General features: G+C 35.5%; 1 protein-coding gene across 2 annotated transcripts in view; it reads left to right on the forward strand.

The window, feature by feature from the left end:
• The window catches only part of EPHA6 (EPH receptor A6), an 882015-nt gene that overhangs the window by 657442 nt on the left and 204092 nt on the right, over positions 1–20481 (forward strand). Inside the window, exon 12 of one of the 2 annotated variants that reach the window (XM_043593917.1) lies at positions 18875–19060. In XM_043593917.1, the coding sequence (XP_043449852.1) occupies positions 18875–19060 (186 nt within the window). Of the gene's footprint in view, positions 1–18874; positions 19109–20481 lie in introns of those variants that run through there. The other variant, XM_043593914.1, reaches the window with a different exon arrangement.

A 20481-nucleotide genomic window follows, 5' to 3' on the forward strand; every position in this document is an offset into this window, starting at 1 on the left:
CCTTTGGTATTCTGTTCCTGCCAGAATCTTTCCTATGGTTCTCTCCCTTACTTCATCCTATCAGGAAAGGTAGTCTGTCTTCAATATTAACAGTAGGCAAGAGTTACTAAATGTTTACATGATTGAAGCAAGTTTTACATGTATTATCATCTCTTTGAGTCCTCACAGTGCTGAGAACCACAAGAGTCACATATGTCCATTTTATAGACAGGGAGACTAAGGCCTTAGGGAAATTAAATTACTTGGTCACAGTGAACCAGCTACTTAATAATGCCAAATTCAACTCCAGAGTAGTCTGAGTTCAGAGCCCATGCTCTTATCAACCATAACTGTATTACAAATAACCTTTTATATTTGAATCTACACTTTTTCCATAAGGATAGCATCTTCTGTCGCTTATGAAATTGCCATTCCTTAAACCACCATTCATTAACACAATCTCCACCTCTCTTAGGTGAATTCGGCTGTGTTCTTTGCTTTCGACCCAGCCATCTGTCAATCTGTCTATCAATAGTCACTTCTCAACTCCATGATACGAGGACTGTGTATAGTAACACTTACTATCTGTTTCAGTTATTTGTAGTGATAGCATAAATTGTCTCTGCCACCACTAGCTAACTCTAAGTGCATTGATCCACCGAAAACCACTGCCATACCAGGATCAGTATTAATGTGGATATTAACTATTATCATGAGGTTATTCTTGGGGTGACATCACAAATTTCCTTCATTTGAAGAACAGTTCACATGTTTTTATATGCTATATCAGTCCTTAAGCTAACCCTGTCAGCTTGCCTTCAGAATATGTCCCAGAGCCAATCATTTTACAGCTACAACCTTGCCCCAACCCACGATCATCTCTCCTGGCCTCCTTCCTCCCACCTGTGTCTCTCTGTGCTCTGTTCTGCACATATAGCACAGAATATATACATGCATTCAAATTAAATCAGATTGTGTCACTTTCTGTTCACAACTTTCCAATCATTTCTTGACTCATTCAGAGTAGAAGCCTGTTCACCTACTAGCTACCTCTTTAACTTCATCTCCCACAACATCCCTGTCACTCACTGCTCTTTGGAATCAGTGAATTCCTTGCTCATCTTCAAATGTGGCTCATGCACTCCCATCTCAAGACCTTTGTACCTGATGCTCCATTTGACTCAAGAGCACGAGCTCCAGTGACACCATGGCTCTTTCCTCAGTTCCTCCAACTTCTGGGACAATGTTACTTTCTCAAATAGACCTGTAGGGATGATTATAAAATAGCAACCTTCCTCCCACACTCTTTCCCCATCACCCTGCTTTTTCTCTACAGCAATTATCACCAAGTGCCCTATTTTTGTTTTGTCTTTTCTTATCATCTGTCTTCTTCTGTCTCTCTTAATCACTGCTATACCCTTTAGCCCTTTAAACAATATTTGGCATGTTGTAGGTGCTACATTACCTTAATGAATGGATACAGAATTTATAATATACAAAAATGATGAAAGTATTTATTCATCCATTAAATGACTTTTATCCTTAAAAGGGTTATAGCCTAGTGTAGGATTGGAATGAGGGGATGAGACAGTAATTCACCTTGTGCATTCCCAGGGTTAAGTATTGTGATGGAGCTATGATAAGGATGTATCAGCCTCTCAGAGAAAAGGCATAGAAGCTAAATTGATGGATCAAGATAGGCTGACCTAAGAGATGACTTCATCATGTAGAGACTGGAAAGCAAGTGGAGAATGTTAGAATTATGCAATCAGATTTACAATTAAAATGATCACTCAGATGTCTTGAGGAGGATGAATTCAACTAGCAGTGATTGGCAGCAGAGAAACCAGTAAGGATGCAGGGATTCATGAGAGCAAGGCACACAGAACAAGTCTGACCAGAATGACTAAGATAAAGAACACAAGGATATTCAGAAGATTTGACATGTTGAAATATATGTAGAAGAATCTAGTAATCTTCAAGCCAAGAATGTCACTCTGGGCTCTTTTGATGTTGTTTTGTCTTTTGTTTGTGAATATGATCAGAATCCTCTATTTTAGAGTTTTCAGTTTTAAGTATGTACACTGTGTTCAGATGTTGTGATGGTGACTTCTACAAAAAGGTGAAAGTCACTATGCTCTTGCTATAGTAAATAACATTTCTTTACCCCCATGATCTATACCTCTTATGAAGATAGGAAATAACTGGGAAGTTATAAATAGATTAATTGCAGTGTAGAACTCTGTCCTGTGGGAAGCAAATCCTTAACATACAATGCCCATTTTTTTAAATACTCATGACCATGTCACTGAGAGAGAAGTGAAAATTGAGTTCTTCCCAAGAGTAGGCAGAATGTCTTGCTTGACAAAGTTGTAAGCAAAGTCCAGAAGGCATTGCTCAGCTCCCTGTTGGGTCGTGGGCCCCGTTATTGAAGAAGCTAATACCTGGCTAAGGATAGAAAAATGAAGAGGTGAGGGAGAAGAATTAACTTTTATTTTTTAGATATTAAATATGAAAAAGAGTAAGTATGGTTGTTGTTTTTACATTTGATGTATTGGTCTATTACGATTCACTTGCCGATTGGTGGAACAAATGTCCATAGTACCAGGGAACAGTGACAACTTTTACTTTATTCCATGAAGTTTAACAGCACTCTAGTCATCAATTTTAATTTTTAAAACCAAGTGACTCTCACATATCTGAAAAATTAAAGAAAATAGAAGGGCTTGTAACGAAAGCACAAGCACACCACCCCTTCCCTTCACTCTCCTCTAGCTCCACGTTGTATGCATCATGGCAATACTTATTAATGGATTGTTGTTAATTCTGATGGTTATGTCCATATTTATTTTGACATTAGATGTTATCTATTGACTTCTTATTATCACAGATAAAGATTTAGCTTCCTTATAACACCTACCTCTCCTCTCAGTTTGGTTGTTACCTTTGTCACTGATGTTACCTTTCCACCTTTAAATATTGTCTTTAAGTCTTTATATATTGTTCCAACCAATGTAGGTACTTAATTTTTATGCTTATAGTTTTTTGCCTATAATCAAAGTGAAAATATGAAAACAACTTAATTTCAAAGTGCTATACTAATGTTATAATTGTTTTGGTCCTTTCTGCTAAGATTCCTCATGTGAGAGCTCCTGGTCATCAGATATTATTTTTTGCTAAGCTGGGAAGAGAAAAAGGTTTAGCCTTTCTTAACCTGACTGCTGAATTGTGTAGGTCCTTTTAAATGATACCACTTTCTCCAAAGTCGGTTTGTTCTTCTATATCCTGTTGGTAATGCTGCTGGAAATCCATGGGTGAGCTTCCCTAGACTGGGACTCAGCAAACTATGGGTCACAGGCCAGCTTGCCTGTTTTACTGGGACACACTATAGCTGCTCTGGTGCTACAACCTGCAGAATTAAGTAGTTGCAAAAGAGTCAGAATTATCCACAAGCCTAAGATATTTATTATCTGGCCTTTGGCAGAAAAAGTTTGCCAACCCCTGCTCTAGATTGCTAGAGACTTGAGCGTCATTCAGTATGTCCAGATTCTGACACATAACTAACTACATTCCTGTAAAGCCTGCTCTCCTGCTTCCATTTGGACTGATGCATGGGCCTCATTCTTTCTTCTGGTCACTTAACTAAGTTGGATCCATTATTTCCTGTATCCCATGATGTATCTCTTATCTCTTTCTTGATTTACTATCTTCACTTTGCCATTGGCTTCCTAATTAACAGTGGAGTTTGCAGAGGAATTACATTTTCCAGATTCTTTTATATCTGAAAATGCCTTTTCAATTAAACACAGTGAATAATTAGTCTGGACAGAAATGTAAGTTAAAAATTATCTTTCCCTCTGAATTTTAAAGGTACTGCTCTACCGTCTTTTAGCTGACAACACAGCTGCTGACCAGTTCCATGCCTGGAGGCTTCTACCTTGGAATGACATATGCATGTGCCATACACATGCAGGCTCTTTCAGTCCAGAGAGGCTAGCTTTGGAAACTTTTAGTGTTCTTTCTCCCCCCCCCCTTTTTTTTTCTAGGATAAATTATGTTCCATTTCTCCTTTGAGAGGGCAGGAAAGTGGGAATTACATTTAGAAAGATTTCCATCAAAATTTCTTTTTTATTATTATAGGCAACACACAATGTTACATTAATTTCAGGTGTAAACATAGTGATTCAACAACTCTCTATATATTCATCACAAGTAACTACCATCTGTCAGTATACAGTGCTATTATAATACCATTAACTATATTCCCTATGCTTTACCTTTTATCCCCATGACTTATTCATTCCATAGCTGAACTCTGTATCTCTTACCACCCTTCATGCATTTTTTCTCATCTGAGCTCTGTTAGTCTGTTAGTCATTTGTGGAACCCATGGATTGAGTTTTTACCATTTTAAGCATTACATTCATATATTTGGTGTTTGCTTTGTCCTTTGTAGGTAGATTTGTTCTAGGTTCTAGCAGACATCTTTAACTATATCTACATAATTCTATCTCCCAAGATTTCTATTGGGTATTTTTTTAGCATTGAATTTCCAGATACTTCTCTATTTTTTTTATTATTTCTTTTCACGTCTAGATCTTTCTTGATAGATTAAACATATTATAACACATCATCATTGCTTCTTTTAGTTTCCTTGTTTCTGTTTTATTATTTTTTGCCTCTCTTTCATACTATACTCTTCTCACATGACCAGTAATCCTTGGCTTTCCATTCATATTCACAAATAGTTACTGATTGGTGGTTCTGTGTAAGAATGTAAATGTGTCTACAGTAGGTGTCATTTTGGGTGGTTAGGGGGTTGTTTTATTGGAGATACTCAAATGCCAGTATGTGGTTTTTATTTTGCTTGGGAATATTCTTTTTTTTTCTATAAAAGAATCTTTTGATATTTTATGGTAGTTAGTGGTTAACTTTTCCGTATTAAACTTTAAAGCTATACCCTTACTGTTTTTTGGGTCCCTACATCTCACTCCTGCCCTTTCCCATAATGAGTGCATCTAAGCCAGCAGTCCATCTGTGTTTCCAACATGAAATTTTCTCTTCTCAACAAAGCAACCTCTTGTCTCCCTCTCCCTTTCTATGACATACTATACCCATTAATACTCCTACTTTTCAATCACTTTCTATTTTTAAAAATTTGCTGCAACTCCTATCCACTAGAGTCTCACGTTTTATCCTTTGTACACAAGGGTTTATACTTAGGGTTTTTCTTTTCTGTTATTAGAGAGGCCTCATAGAGGGAAAGGGGTTAAGCATATAGTACACTACTATCTTTAACCAGAGACCAAGTCTACTATATTTTCAATGGTCTACAAAATGAGATAAGCACTGAAATACCTTAAAAATAAATGTATTTATTTCTAATATATTAATTTCTGACTTTCTCCCTTCTTTTTAACTCTTAAACAGTGTCATTTTTCACATGAAGTGAGACTACTAGAATTGCTTCCTGTGTAGCTTCCCAAATTTAAACATTTAACATTAAAAATCAATCAATTTATACCATTCAAAATATTTTACTGGAAGAACATGCTGTGCTTCCTTATGATTAATAAAAAGCAAGTGATCTATTAAGAAATAGGCTGACCTGTTTTTATTTCAAGATAGCAGCTACTGTATGGAAATACAAGTTTTATAATATGTCAAATAAAAATTTCTTTATGTATTCAGACTAAATGCAATATATTTTTCTCTTTTGTTGTTTTTTTTCCTGATTGTTGTTCTTTTATAATCAGAAGGAAACATAGCATCTGTGACATTTTTTTCACTAACATGAACATGAATACTGTCACATTCACGATTTTCTCTGCAACGAAATCCAAAGCAATCATTTGACCTCCCATTATTTAAAAAAAGAGCAAAGAAAAATAAACAACAACAGAAATATTTGGCATATTTCTTTGTTCTGCTTGCAGTCTTATATGCCTTCACAAAATGCTTTTTTAAAGTTTCTGAAAATTCTACTGTATGAATCAACTTCAAAGAGTTTAGGATATACATTCACAGTATTACAAATGTATTTCTCTTTACTTCTATCTTCCATTTCCCTAAATGTAATGCTTTAAATAATAACTATTCCAATACTATGTGGTTAAACTTAGAAAATACTTGAAACATGGTAATATTGCAGTTGTCAGCCATTTCTTGAGCTTTTAATCTAATAAATAAAACTAGATGTTGTTTATGTTTCTTTAGCAGATGCTCTTTCAGGGTTCAATTAGTAAATTATATTTCTTCTCAGACGTGACAGGTGCCATCTAATCTTGGGTGGTTACTGACATTCATGACTAATTTGGATATATTGAAAATAAAATAGTCTGGAATTTGGACTTGCAGATACCATACCAAAAGTATTGATTTTAAATAGATTAAAAATCTAAGGATCTGGGGCACCTGGATGGCTCAGTCATTTAAGTGTCTGCCTTCGGCTCAGGTCCTGATCTCGCTGTTGCACAAGTCCAGCCCCACGTCAGGCTCTGTGCTGACAGCTCAGAGCCTGGAGCCTGCTTTGGATTCTGTGTCTTCCTCTCTCTTCCCCTCCCCATCTTGTACTCTGTCTCTCTCTATCTCAAAAATAAATATTTTTTCAAAAAATTTAAGGATCTGCTTAAGAAACATGTTTGAAGAATGCCAGATGGTAAAAACTTTTTAGGTCTACATTCTGTGTACTATTTATATTCTTAAGGACAACAGGGTTATCATACTGGATGAGAGCAATAACTACCCCAGCAATGAGAGTGGGCCTTGTGGACGTCATGGAGAAGAGTGTGTTTGTCTCTCACTAGGATTCCAGAATGTATGGATATCTAATTCTATTATTATCAGTGGCTCATTTAAGCAAGTTTGAAGGGCCTAGTACTTTTAAATTTTTCTTTAATTTCATAATTAGTTTTGTAATATGTAAGTTATTTTATATAAAATACTTAAAATTGTGCCTTGTGCCTACTTAGCTATTATTATTTTCACCTAGTAGGAAGCAATGAGTACTTTTACTCATTTTACTATTTTATATTTTAAAATAGTGGTTTTTCCTAGTTTTAAAATGGCTATATTGAAGCTAAAGTTTTACCTATTCTAATACTATGTAAGCAATATTTTCATATTTTCTAAGGTGACATTCAGTAATAGCGATAACAGTTTTGGATTTTAACTTTTTAATATCTGTCAAGAATGAGATGTATACAAGCATATTCCAAACAAAGAAAGCAAAAATTTACAGTAGTAATACAATCAGAAATTGAGAAAAAAATATCTGCCAAAGGAGTACGAGTTTTTAATACACTTCCCTTAATAATTGTTAAATCAACAAGAAAAAAAAATCAGTGAGGCTAGAGGATACAAGCAATACAATTAACAAATTTGATGATGAATATAAGCTCTTTAAAAAGGGATTTGTTAATATAAGTTACATTTAATAGCATGGAAACTACATGTATAGTTGGGCCTTGGACAGCATAGTTTGAACTGAACAAGTCTACTTAAAAACCATTTTTTTATAGTACAGTACTCAGTACAGTACTCAGTTTGACACACTTTATTAATAACATTGTATATTCTCTAGCATGCTTCATTGTAAACACACAGTATATAATACATACAGCATACAAAATATGTGCTAATCAATGATTATGTTGTTGGTAAGGCTTTCCATCAATAGTAGGCCATCAGTAGTTAAGTTGTGGGGAGTCAGAAGTAATATGCATATTTTGACTGCCTGAGGCCAGCACCCCTAAGCCCCACATTAATCAAGCATCACCTGTACTATAGTAGTAAGCAAATATAAGAGTCTCAAGTGTATACAGAAAAATACTATATATTATGCCTGCAACTTTATGAAAAGAATAATTTAAACTTTATGTGTAGGAAATAGGTCAGGAGGATATGCACCAAAATGAGATTGCATTCCAGTTATTTGGCCTCTGGATTTCTTCTCTTCTTTCACGTTTTTGATCAAGTAAATTTTCTCATTTTAGTATCATTGAATTTTGTTGCTTCTTATAATTGATAGCATCCATAGCTTAATTAGCAGCAACATTTACTTTCTAGGTTGTACATATAATAATGGTACGTATTGTAGTCTAGGACTTGGTAAACTCTATCTTTTGAATAAGTAAAATAATGAAGTATAAACTTTTGGAAAAGATCAAGTTTGATGAATGTCTTCTGAAAAACAAAAGTGATTGACTAAAATGTACCTCAAATTGGGTTTACATTAGTTAAGATAGTAATTTAACACAAAGCAAACTTTCTAAATGTTTATTGTTTTATTAGAACATCTGCCTGTTATCATCCCTTGAGAGTAAATAAAATCATGTTAAAATGTCTAGAGTTCTCAATCATGGTTTAATTTACAAGGTGTGATTATGCATATTTTCTTTAAGATAAAATGATCTAATATTATAATTTTTATTTATAAACATTTAGTATATTAAAGCTATGCTTTTTTGCTATTACAAAACTTGTATAATACTATTTTTAATAATAATTTGGGACACTTATTGGATGTTTTAGTCAAAATAATTATTTATGAATATTTGGAAAAATACTTTTTCCTCACTTATGAAAACATTTTGACCATTACAGTTGACAATCCACTAGCTTCTCTTAGTCATGCTTGTCTAAACACAACCCTTCCACTGTGAATACTGATCATTTTTATTACCTGACTGAATTCCAAAATGTCTTATTTGTGCTAATGCAAGAATTCACACAAACTGGGGTAAATTGTATTCTCTCATGGCTGCTCTCTCAAATAAGACTCTGTTTTAACATAGAGAGTAAAGTACTGATGAAGGAGTCTATTGGAAGGATGTCTGTTGAATCACACATGCATTCGGTGAATGGTTGTTACCCACGGTGTTTGCTATGATACATACTGGAGATTGAAATGAAGACAAAACCCCTGTGAGAGTTTGAGAGAAGTGACAGTAATAGAAGAGTGTAAAAGGATGCATTGGAGAGGAATAAGAAATTATACTTAAAAGGAGGATATTGTCCAGCTTAAATACAAGCTAATATTTAAGAACTCATTCTGTGCCAAGCCTTGTGCTAAGAGCCATCCATATGTTATCACAAATAGGGGCTGAAAAAACACACACCTTATTTTTCAGTCAGAAATCCGAAATCAGTATCACTGAGTTAAAGTCAGGGTATTGTCAGTACTGACTCATTCTGGGAACTTATCTGTTTCCTTGACTTCCAGCTTATAAAGGTCACCTGTATTCCCTTGCTTGTGTCCCCTTTTCCATCTTCAAAGCCAGCACCATAGCATCTTCAAATATCTCTCTGACAGTCTTACCTCTGTTTCCTTCATCCCATCTCCTTCTCTGACTGTCCCTCATGCCTCCCTCTTCTAAATACCCCTGTGATTACCTTGGCCCCACCTGGATCACTCAGAATAATCACATCCCAAGATCTTTAATTTAACACATCTTCAGAGCCCCTTTTTCTATATAAGGTAATATGTTCACAGATTCATATGTTCATGGATTAGTAAGTAGATATCTCTGGGGAGCCAGAGTTGGTTATTCAACCAACTATGGCTACTAAATGAAATAAGAGATGAAGATAGGAAAATGGGTTTTAAGCCAAGCTGTTGATTGGATTGTGTCCTCCCAAAAGTCATATGTTGAAACCCTAAGCCCTAATGTGTCTGTATTTGAAAATAGGTCTTCTAGTTTCAATTAAGGATAAATGAGGTCCTCAGGATGGAGTCCTAATTTGATAGGACTGGTGGCTTTAAAGGAAGAGAAGAGAGATAGCTCTCTGTTTGGCTTTCTCAAGGAATGGCCATGTGAAGACACAAAGCAAAGATGGCTTTCTGCAAGCCAGAAAGAGAGCTGCAACCAGGAATTAAACCAGCTGGCACCATGATCTTGGACTTCCCAGTTCTCAGAACTATGAGAACTATGAGACAATAATCTGCTGTTGTTTAAGCCACTCTGGGTATGGTACTTTTTTATAGCAGCCCAAGCAATCTAATATAGGAGATGATAAGATGGCCCCTGGGTTATACAAGTCTGAAGTTCAAGAGAGAGTCTGTGTTACAAGTTTAGATTTGGAACTTCACAGCCAAGAGGCAGTAGTTGGTGATGGTGAAAGGTATCACCCTGCGATAGATAGTATGTATACTGAAAGGAGAATACAGTTGAGTAAAGAACCATTTGTTTCTAGTAACACTGTTATCCAGTGCAGAGTGCTCAGCAACCTGATTGTGGGAGTAGGGACTGGCAAGTTGGTCCTGGGTTTCATTCGCAGAGGGGAGGCGGGTGGCTGAAGGGCAAGTGGAAGTATTTGATGATAATAGTAGGAACTGCTAGAGGCAGTACTAGGTATCTTTACTTCCCATAACTCTGCAAGGCAGATAGTCAATGTTTTATAAGGAAACCTAAACTTGAAGACATTGAGTAACTTTCTGTGGGTCACAGAGACTTTTTAATTAGATTTTATTTCTAACATCATTCTTGGAATGGCAAAATGGAGAATCAATTTTGATCATCACGCAGAGTTTTGAAATGCAAATCATTTAGTCTAAAGAGAAACTCTTTCCATATCCCTTCAGGCAAGGAAGGAAGTGGTGTGAGAGACCCTTTGGTAGAGGCTAATACGTTAGATTTAAAAGGTGTTCTGGGAGTAAAGGGATCAGTGAGTTTGAAAAGTCAAAATGTTGTGAATAAGAGTATTCGATATGTAAGTTATATACTGGACTTGTGATGTCAGAAATAGAGACAATTTTAATCTCCTTGAGGACAGAGTTGCATTTGGGAGCATGTATTAGCAGAAAAGAACAAAAAGTGGGAGGTACAGGCTTCCAGTTATGGAAGGAGTAAGTCACAAGGATGAAGGGCACAGCATGGAGTGTATAGTCAGCGAATGGTATTGTAATAGTATTGTGTGGTGACAGATGGTAGGAGCTACACTTGTGGTGATCACAACACAATGGGTAGACTTGTCAAATCACTGTTGTACACCTGAGACTGATGTCACATCGTGTGTCAGCTATAGCTCAATTAATTAATTTAATTAATAGTAATCATGTGCTTGAATCATACAGTTAAATCCTCAACCCCTCCTTGGAGGTACACACAGAAATCTCAAGCTTATGGCAGATTCATTCATTCAGCAAGTTACTGAGTGCCTATTTGATGTCAGGAGTCTTGCAGGGTACTAAGATAGAAAGGTCAATAAGATTATAGTCTCTGCCTTTAGGATGTTTAAAGTTAGTAAGGAGAAATCTGAGTTAATAGTTGAAACCAAGAGGTACTAGCATTAGAATAATTGTCGGTCCAGGGTATGGAGAAGGATAAATCAAGGAGCAGTGAGCTCAGCCTTTTGAAGGTATGTTTATAGAAAAAACAGCTTCAAGTTATTATTAATGAATCAATCACATAATATTTTCTTGTCAGGTTGTTGCCCGCCTCTTAACTCCCTCCCATGTGGCCTAATAGGAAAGGCAGAATTTTATTGAAAAGCAAAGGCCGCTTTTGCCTCAAGTATATAAACAAAGACAAATTTTTTATCAAATACAGAGCTTTGACAGCAATAGATGTATTTGCTGTGTGCATGCATAAACATCAAATACTATCCTAAAAGTGCGTTAAGAAGCGTTGCTGCAGGCATGCCTATGATCATAGAGTCTGGCCACTCCTGACAACTGACTGGGATATGAAATTGGAGACTGATTATGAACAAAAGGGCACGTCAACTAGGAAGTTAGTGTAAAGAAACACTGTAGTGCACCAAGCATTAAAATACAATGTAGCCCTCCAAATATTGGGGGAAGGAAGAAAGGGAGATGAATCCACTGAAATCATGAGTCAACTTTCCAGGCAACTGGAATGATTAACATGCACATTGCTATCAGACTTAACTGCCATTTCTTAATGTTCTGAATTACTGCCTTGTGTCCTCTTGCTGCATTCCAATCACAAAAATTGAGAGGAATTATGTCTTTAAAAAACAAAAACAAAAATAAAACAAAAAAAACTTGCCCAGAAATAAAAAAGAGGCTATCTAATATTTGGAATGTGGTGTGGGGAAAAAAATGGACGATATGGGATAATGTGTTACTTAATTCATTCACTGAAAAAGTCCCTACCCATTGTTTGATGAGGAAGTTAAAAAACTCCTTCACAGATCTTATACAAAATGTTTCCTGACCTAGACTTTAAAAGCCTTGTCATGAAGGATACTTAGAATAGCATATATAACATGTCTTCTGTGGTATCAGGATAATTTTAAAAGATTTACTGGTTACATGGAAACTTTTTAGGACCGAAAAAGCTTGGCAAGTATTTACACATTAATCTTTATCTCTCAAAAAGTAGCTAGGTGGTAGGTATTTAACCCCCCCTCAACCCCACAACCCCTCCTCAACCCCACCTCCCGCATCAATGATACTAAAAAGAAAAAAGTAATTTGACTTCCTCTAATACCACAAAACAAATGAGTGGTGAAGGTGGAAACAGAGGACCCATTTTCTAAGAACCTGTCCTTTCTCATGTCTTAACTCTTCCTATTGACAAGTCTGGTTAAACATGAGAAATCTTGCATCATGTTGAATCTTTCTGTGACAGTGAATCAGAAGCATTCAATATCAAATATCATTTCAACTGGTGTGAAATTATAAATTTTCTTTAAAAATGTTACTCTCTTTCATGTGTAGAAGGTGTGCTATGTATTGTGGAGAAATCCAACAGAATAGTCATAAGTTCTTGAATACAATTGGGTAGGTGACCCTTCTGATAACATTAATAATAATGGAATTTATCTTAAGACCTCAAGAGACTAAGATATCCCTCTAGAACTAAATTAAAAATTGGTTATATGTTTTTCCTTTATGCCACTTCTTTTTTAACACTTTCTCTCTATGACACTTAAAAATATTCTTCCTGTTACCTTCACATACAGGAAGGAAAGTGGATTGTGCATGATTAGATTAAAAAAAAAACTTAATGCAGAAGATACTGAGGCCTCTCTTAACTGTACACAATGAGAAGAAAACAAAGGATACTATGCAATTAAAAAAATGTTATCATATTGGAAAATCCCTGTCCTCTAAGATATCCCAACTCTGGGTCTTGAGGCTTTTTCCCCTTGATTTATTCATTTCATTCATTCAACAAATATTAAAGAGTTGTTTATTATGTACTAGGCACTGTGGATACAATAGAAAATAGAGATGTTAAGGTCCATGCCTTCATGGCTTACATTATAGTGGACATGATCAAGGAGAGATTTTTAAATGGAGAAATACCTACCAAATGTGTAAAATAGTTAAACATGAATTTCACAGAAATTTCAGATAATCAGAAATGGTATACAGTAAATATATTATGCTAATACTTTCAAAGCCAAAGATCCCAGGAACACACTATAGTTTAAAAGTTGGGTTTATTGTTCGTTTTAGCAAGGGAAAAACACACAACATGTGGGACTGTAGTGTGTGTCAGTAAGGGAAATTTAAATGAAACCTACTACAGGATTTGGGCTTTCATTGGGTGATTTAGGCAATCTAAGGAAGCAGATTAGATTAGATGCTGCCAGAAAGCAGCAATGATTCTATAATTGAGTGTGTGTGTGTGTGTGTGTGTGTGTGTGTGTTTTGTATTAAGTATTTTTTATTCTATTTATTTTTATTGATACACATGTAGTTGACACACAATGTTACATTAGTTTCAAGTGTACAACATAGTGACTCAGCAGTGCTATGTGTTATGCTATATTCATCACAAGTGTAACTACCACCTGTCACCATAAAACACTATTATAATACCATGGACTATATTCCCTATGCTGCACCTTTCATCCCTGTGACTTTTTCATCCCATAACTGGAAGCCTGAACTTCCCACTCCCCTTCACCTCTTTTTGCCTATCCCCCTACCCTCTCCCCTTTGGTGATCACCAGTTTGTTCTCCATATTTATAGGTCTGTTTCTGCTTTTTTCTTTATTTGTTCATTTTGTTTTTTAGATTCCACACGTAAGTGAAATAATATGGTGTTTGACTTACTTCACTTAGCATAATGCCCTCTAGGTCCAACCATGTTGTTGCAAATGGCAAAGTCTCATTCTTTTTATTGGCTGAGTAATACTCTGTTGTATATATACATCTTCTTTATCCATTTGCCAATTGATGGACACTTAGGTTGCTTCCTTATCTTGGCTATCATAAATAATGCTGCAATGAACATGGGAGTGTAGATGTATCTTCAGTATCCTGTTTTCATTTTCTTTGGGTAAATACCCAGTAGTGGAATTACTGGGTCACATGGTATTTCTATGTTTTTTTTAATTTTTTGAGGAACAGTGCTTCACCCTGTTGATGAGGTAGGGATTCTTACCCTAGGGTCATGGGATGCCAAAAACACAACACCCTCTGTTAGGCAGGTGAGGTTGGTAGATATTTATCAATTACATGTACTCACAGCCCAGGGAGGAAGAGGACACCACACACTACACAGGGCCACCTGGAGGTTGCACTTGGGAACCTACCAAACAACCAGGGAGGCTGTAAGAGACAGGCTTTGTAGTACCAAGAGGATAAGGCACCCTCTGTTTCCCTTAGGAGGATGTGATTGGCCTGTTTGAATCATTCCACAGACTAACAGGAAAGTGAAACCTGCTACATGGGGATAAGGAAGAACTATATATGAGCCATTTGGTAAAGAGGGATATTTGGCTAGAGAACCATATATATGGGAGCCGAGTGGGAAGGAGAGCCTGTGGGAAGGCTGTTTGAGGCCTTCCCAGTTTCCCCCAGATATTAAAACAGCACATAATATTGGGCTTTAATTTTAGGACTTACACCACAATATCTTAATGAATCTTATCTCCACAGAGGGGAGACAAGAACAAAGATAAGGATAGAATTGGTGAAGAAAGAGCCATTATTCATTCTAGCCAAGAGAGGAGGGCATATTTAGTATTTTGGCATGTGGCCTTGCCTTTGTCTGTGCTTAGGCAAAGTACACAGTGACCTTGCTCTGTCTCATTTTGTCATGATCTCAGAGTAACCTTGTCAAGGCTGGTATAGTGTGTAATAGGAGAGTTACATAGCCCAGCTGTGAGACTGAGGACAGCTTCTGATTGTTGAGCTGCTAATTTTTTCTTTCTCATTTAGAAGGGACTGATAGTAGTGGAGATTAAATTAGATGGATTTATCAGAGCAAGGTTTCTGAAGGAGGGACCTCAAATCTTGGCCTTTACTGCTTATGAGAAACCATCCCCATAGAGGACTGAAGAAGATGGACAAGGGAGGAAAGAGGACACTTTGTGGAGAACATTCCTATCAGAGGGAAATAGCAAGTGTAAGGAAAGAAATACCTCATTATACCTGAGAGATATGTTCTAAAAAGCCATCAGGAGTATGACTCTTGGCTTCATTGACTCTCAAGGGGTTGGAGGTGGGGAAACCAGAGTCTCAGGACATGGAAGAGAAAATTTTGGAAATCTTCCAAGAGATTGTGAGGTGACAGTCCCCCAAATGGATGGTCCCTCACCACCTCCACCATTCTCTCACAGTTTTAATTTGGTTATGTAGATTTTATATGGAAAATCCAATACTAATTGTTATTATAATATAATAACAAAATATTAATAATAATAAACATCCCAGACACCACTAAATCGTGGTGATAAGCACAGACCCTGGAGCCAGACTTCCTGAGTTCAAATTACAGTTTTACCACTTTCTAGTTGTGTCACGATAGGCAGGTTATTTAGCCCATGTATCTCAGCTTCTTCATCTGCAAAGCGGGGATAATAATGGTACCCACCACAAATGTTTGTTGTCAAGATCAAAATATATATTTAGTTTTTAGATCTGGTTCATGGTAAGCAATGTATAAGTGCTACCTGTGTAATAATGATGGCGACAATGATTGGAAAAGAAAAAAAAAAAAAACTATAGTTAGCACCATATTCCTGTAGTCAATGAGTTAATGATTCACTAACCAGTATATAAAAATGTTCACACATCATAGTGAAGAATAATTTATCTTACTGATGGTTATGTACAGGGCCTCAACTCTTGCTACAAGGACAATAATATAATGGAACAGCCTTTGGCAATATCTTAAACTGTGCATTTGATTTAGATTATTTTTTCCTCTCTGATATGTCTTATACATTCAGGCCTTCCACAGATAAGGGTTTTAATACATTTCCTGACTGAAATTTTTGGGCTTTGCCTGAAGAATGCACTAGGAGTCTCAGATCTTTAATTGAGGCAACCATATTTAGTGTCACTGAAATAAGTGTGATAACAGCTTGATGGTACAAAGTTTGACATGAAGAAAACACCTACCTGGTGATAATAGGATACATAAATTTCAGAGAACAAAAAAAAAACAAAAAACAAAGAAAATTACCACTCTGCCTGTCTTGATCAAGTAACACCAGTGTTTTCTATTTATTTCACTACATTCAAAAGTTTATTTGGATTACTATGAAATGCTAACAGAAAATCACTTGCATTATGTGCCCAAGACAGGTAAGGAGTTTTAAAATATTGGTGAGCTTCTATTTTCACTAGCAAACTTATTAAGGCAAAATAAAAAAAAAGAAATATCTGTTTTATTGTTGATATTTATTATAACAAACCACAGTGGTCCAAGAAGGAATTTGAAGTACCTTAGTAGGCCTGGATGTATAAGACATTAATTTAGACATAGGTACATACCTTTTCTCTCAAGGTTCAGAGCTTCAATAGTAAAATGTCAAACATCTCTACCAATTGCCATTTTTTTAATGTCTGAGAGAAAATCTTTAAAAATTTTTTTGGTAATTACAAAACTGAAAAACTACAGCCTCCTTTTCCTGTCAACATGAAACATTTAACCTCCAACAGGTTGAGAGTATCATCAAGTAAAAACAGACTTTTCTTGTTTTGATGTCAAATTAAACAAGATTTATAAAACTCTAATATCATATGCACTGAACTTGAAGACCCCACTCTAGTCTGAGTTTTCTATTTGCTTGTTTGTTGGTTTAACGTAAATAGAGTAAACTCTCTTGTTAGACTGCTTTCTATTTCTAATAGACATGTTTACACATAATTTAGAAGCAATATTTTGGCTTATTTCCTTCCTAGTGTTTTTTTTTTTCACTTAAAAAATATCTTAGCATTTATAGCAAAAGGTGGTTAATATTCATGTATAGTCAATATTTAGTTCATTATAATGAATTCGTTCTTCTTTGGACCAAATAAGGATCATTGAAATCTATGGTACTTCAAAATTTTAATTTGGTTCTCTACACTTAAATTTACATTACATTGAACTATTAGCCAGAACTGCTAGCTAATAAACTAACTGAAGATACTTTAATTTTCATTTCTTTCACCATTCCAAAGATTCATATAACTTAAAGTACATGAACAGCACTTTACAGTTGATAAGCACTTTTATATATATCATCACTTTTGATCTTCCCAGTATCCTGATGAGGAAGGGACATTATAGAATTATGGAAGATTTTATTATTATCTTTACTTGATAGATTAATAAATTGGTGATCAAGCATCATGCTCTTAAGCAAATGTAGGTAATTGGCCTCAGAAAAGTTAAGTCTGGAATTTCAAGTTTTATTGAATTTATTGCATTGCACTAAGAAAACTTCCAAACTTCTTTCCCATGATAACCTCACTTGCCACCCTTGGCTTCTGACCTTTGAAACATTGTCTTCATTTTTCTGGCTCCCTCTGTGCACCCCTGCCTGGAACGTTACTGCTTTTCTTGAATATCCAAATCGTACCTATCGCTCAACATCAGCAAAAGTTTCACCTGCTCCAGGAAGCCTTCTAGCTGCCACTGTTCTTAGTTAACTAATACACCATTTGCAGAGATTGATTCTTATGTTCTTGAGTGTTATATTTGTTCAGCTAAACTCTTCTGCTAGACTATAAGCTCCTAAGAACAGAGACCAAGTCTTACACTTCTTTGAACTCACAGCACTGTAGCACTGGATATGTGTATATGTATACATATATATGTATACGTATACGTATACATATATACGTATACATATATATGTATACATATATATGTACATATATATACACATATATACACATACACATATACGTATACATATATATGTATAAATATATATGTACATATATATACATATATATGTATACGTATATGTATACGTATACGTATACATATATGTATACGTATACATATTAAATATGTATATTTAATATCCATATTAAATATGTATATTAAATTTGTGATAAATATTTGCCTACTATTCATTACTTCCCAATGAAGCCATTGCTGAGCCATAAATTATCTTACTATGTTTGTATTCCAACCATGTGACTTGTAATTTAGCCTGTATAATCACCTATTATAGTTGAGTTAAGTGCAGTCATTTCAATATGTTCATGTACCAGTTGACCCTAGCATTGATTTGTGGTGGTAGTGAAGCTCAGATATATGGTCTGCAGGATCAAGTCAGCTACACATGCCTGATAGATTCCCTGAATAGAGCAGACATTTGGCCCATATTTCAGTATTGAGAACAGGAACAGGAAATGTTATACAGTGATTGCTTTTCTATAGAATTACATTAGCATCACCCATTCTGCTAGTCATAATTTCTCTGCAGATCAGGGAGATCTATCAATGGCAGTTCCTGTGCCTTACCATATGAAAGTACATTCCATTATTCATTATAAATGATGCTGATCAAGCACATCATCATTATAAGTTTAATTTTTAAGAAAGAAATCTCCATGTGGAAATGACACAGTTGACAGTCATTATGTTAAAACAAACAAACAAACAAAAACCACAGTACCGTATGACAACTCAGTTCTTCTGGAATGTAAGTATTCTGCTTAAACAACTACTTTTGTTCATATTTTAAGGAGAATTTGGAGAAGTCTGTAGTGGGCGATTGAAGACACCAGGGAAAAGAGAGATCCCCGTTGCCATCAAAACTTTGAAAGGTGGCCACATGGATCGACAAAGAAGAGATTTTCTAAGAGAAGCTAGTATCATGGGTCAGTTTGACCACCCAAATATCATTCGACTGGAAGGTGTTGTCACAAAAAGTAAGTACTGATTCTCTTCATTACTTCTTTTGTATATCTCTATCTTAGTTCCTTAAAATTAACAAACAAACGAAAACCTCACTAGCAATACCACAGCCATTAAGAGGATAATCTAGTTCAGGGGGCGCCTGGGTGGCTCAGTCGGTTAAGTATCTGACTTCAGCTCAGGTCATGATGTCACCGGTCATGAGTTTGGGTCCCCTGATGGCTAAGAGCGTGGAGCCTGCTTCAGATTCTGTTTCTCCCTCTCTCTGCCCTTTCACTGTCTCCTCTCTCTCTCTCTCTCTCTCTCTCTCTGTCAAAAATAAATAAAAATGTTAAAAATTTTAAAAAAGCAGATAATGTAGTTCAGATATCATCTTCTGAACCCCTCAGAATCTTGATATTAGGCTATGACATTATCAGAGTTTGCACTTGTCACCAAACAACTTTGAAATGGTATTTATTACCTGTAAATCATTTGCTAATTTAACTTGAAGTAATGAATCAAAAGTAAAGGGCTACATATTTTTCTAACCTCTGTAAGCTGTTTACTTCTTCTAAAGATGTTAAAATTTCAATATTAATAGAAGAAACAGTTAAAATATTTTAGGTCATTAAGGTAAAACACTTCTGCTTGGAAATAAATTTCATATACAAATATGGACGCTTTATCTGAAGTAGAACTTCTAAACAAACATTTTTATATGGAACCCATCTACATAAACGCCATTAGAACTAAATTACTTTAATTTATATAAAATGGAAAAAAGAATTAAAAATTCGAGGGGAAAAAATCCTGTTTTTACAGAAATAGTGAGCTCAAAGCCATCCCTTTGAACTTTCTTAATATTTCTTAATATAAAATTAATCTTATACTCTAAAAAATAGATTGCTATATAAACACTTTTATTTGAATAATGACAGGACATAAACCTTAACTCATTTCTCCTTATTCACTAAAAATTATAACTTATAAAACCCAATAGCAAATGGCATTTTAAAAAAAAACAAAAAAAAGTAATTTAAATCTTTGAGAAGCATTTTTTCATAAAACGGATATTTCTATTAAACCACTTATATAAAATTAAAACTTCACATCATATTTGAAAACAGGCAAGTATAAAAGCTTACTAAAAGCATACAACTGAGTATGTGTATGAAACTCCTAAGTCCCTCTCATAAGGCATTGACCAACATGCTGCCCAAGGGGAACAGAAGATAACAGTTAACCTTGACAGTCTGGAAGACCCAAAAGTGTACTTTTGAAGACAGCTGTTGCACTGGTCTGTTACTTTAGTGACCTTAATGGGGACTTCCGGTATTTATGTCCTTGTGTTGCTCTCTCCATTGGTTCTGGACTTGTCCATGTGTCTGTGTGGAAGCATCTTACACGTTTGCACTTTGGAGCTTGTCCTCTTACAACACTGCTTCCTGTAACC

Source organism: Prionailurus bengalensis, chromosome C2 (assembly GCF_016509475.1).
Source record: "Prionailurus bengalensis isolate Pbe53 chromosome C2, Fcat_Pben_1.1_paternal_pri, whole genome shotgun sequence".
NCBI classification, from domain to species: Eukaryota; Metazoa; Chordata; class Mammalia; order Carnivora; family Felidae; genus Prionailurus; species Prionailurus bengalensis.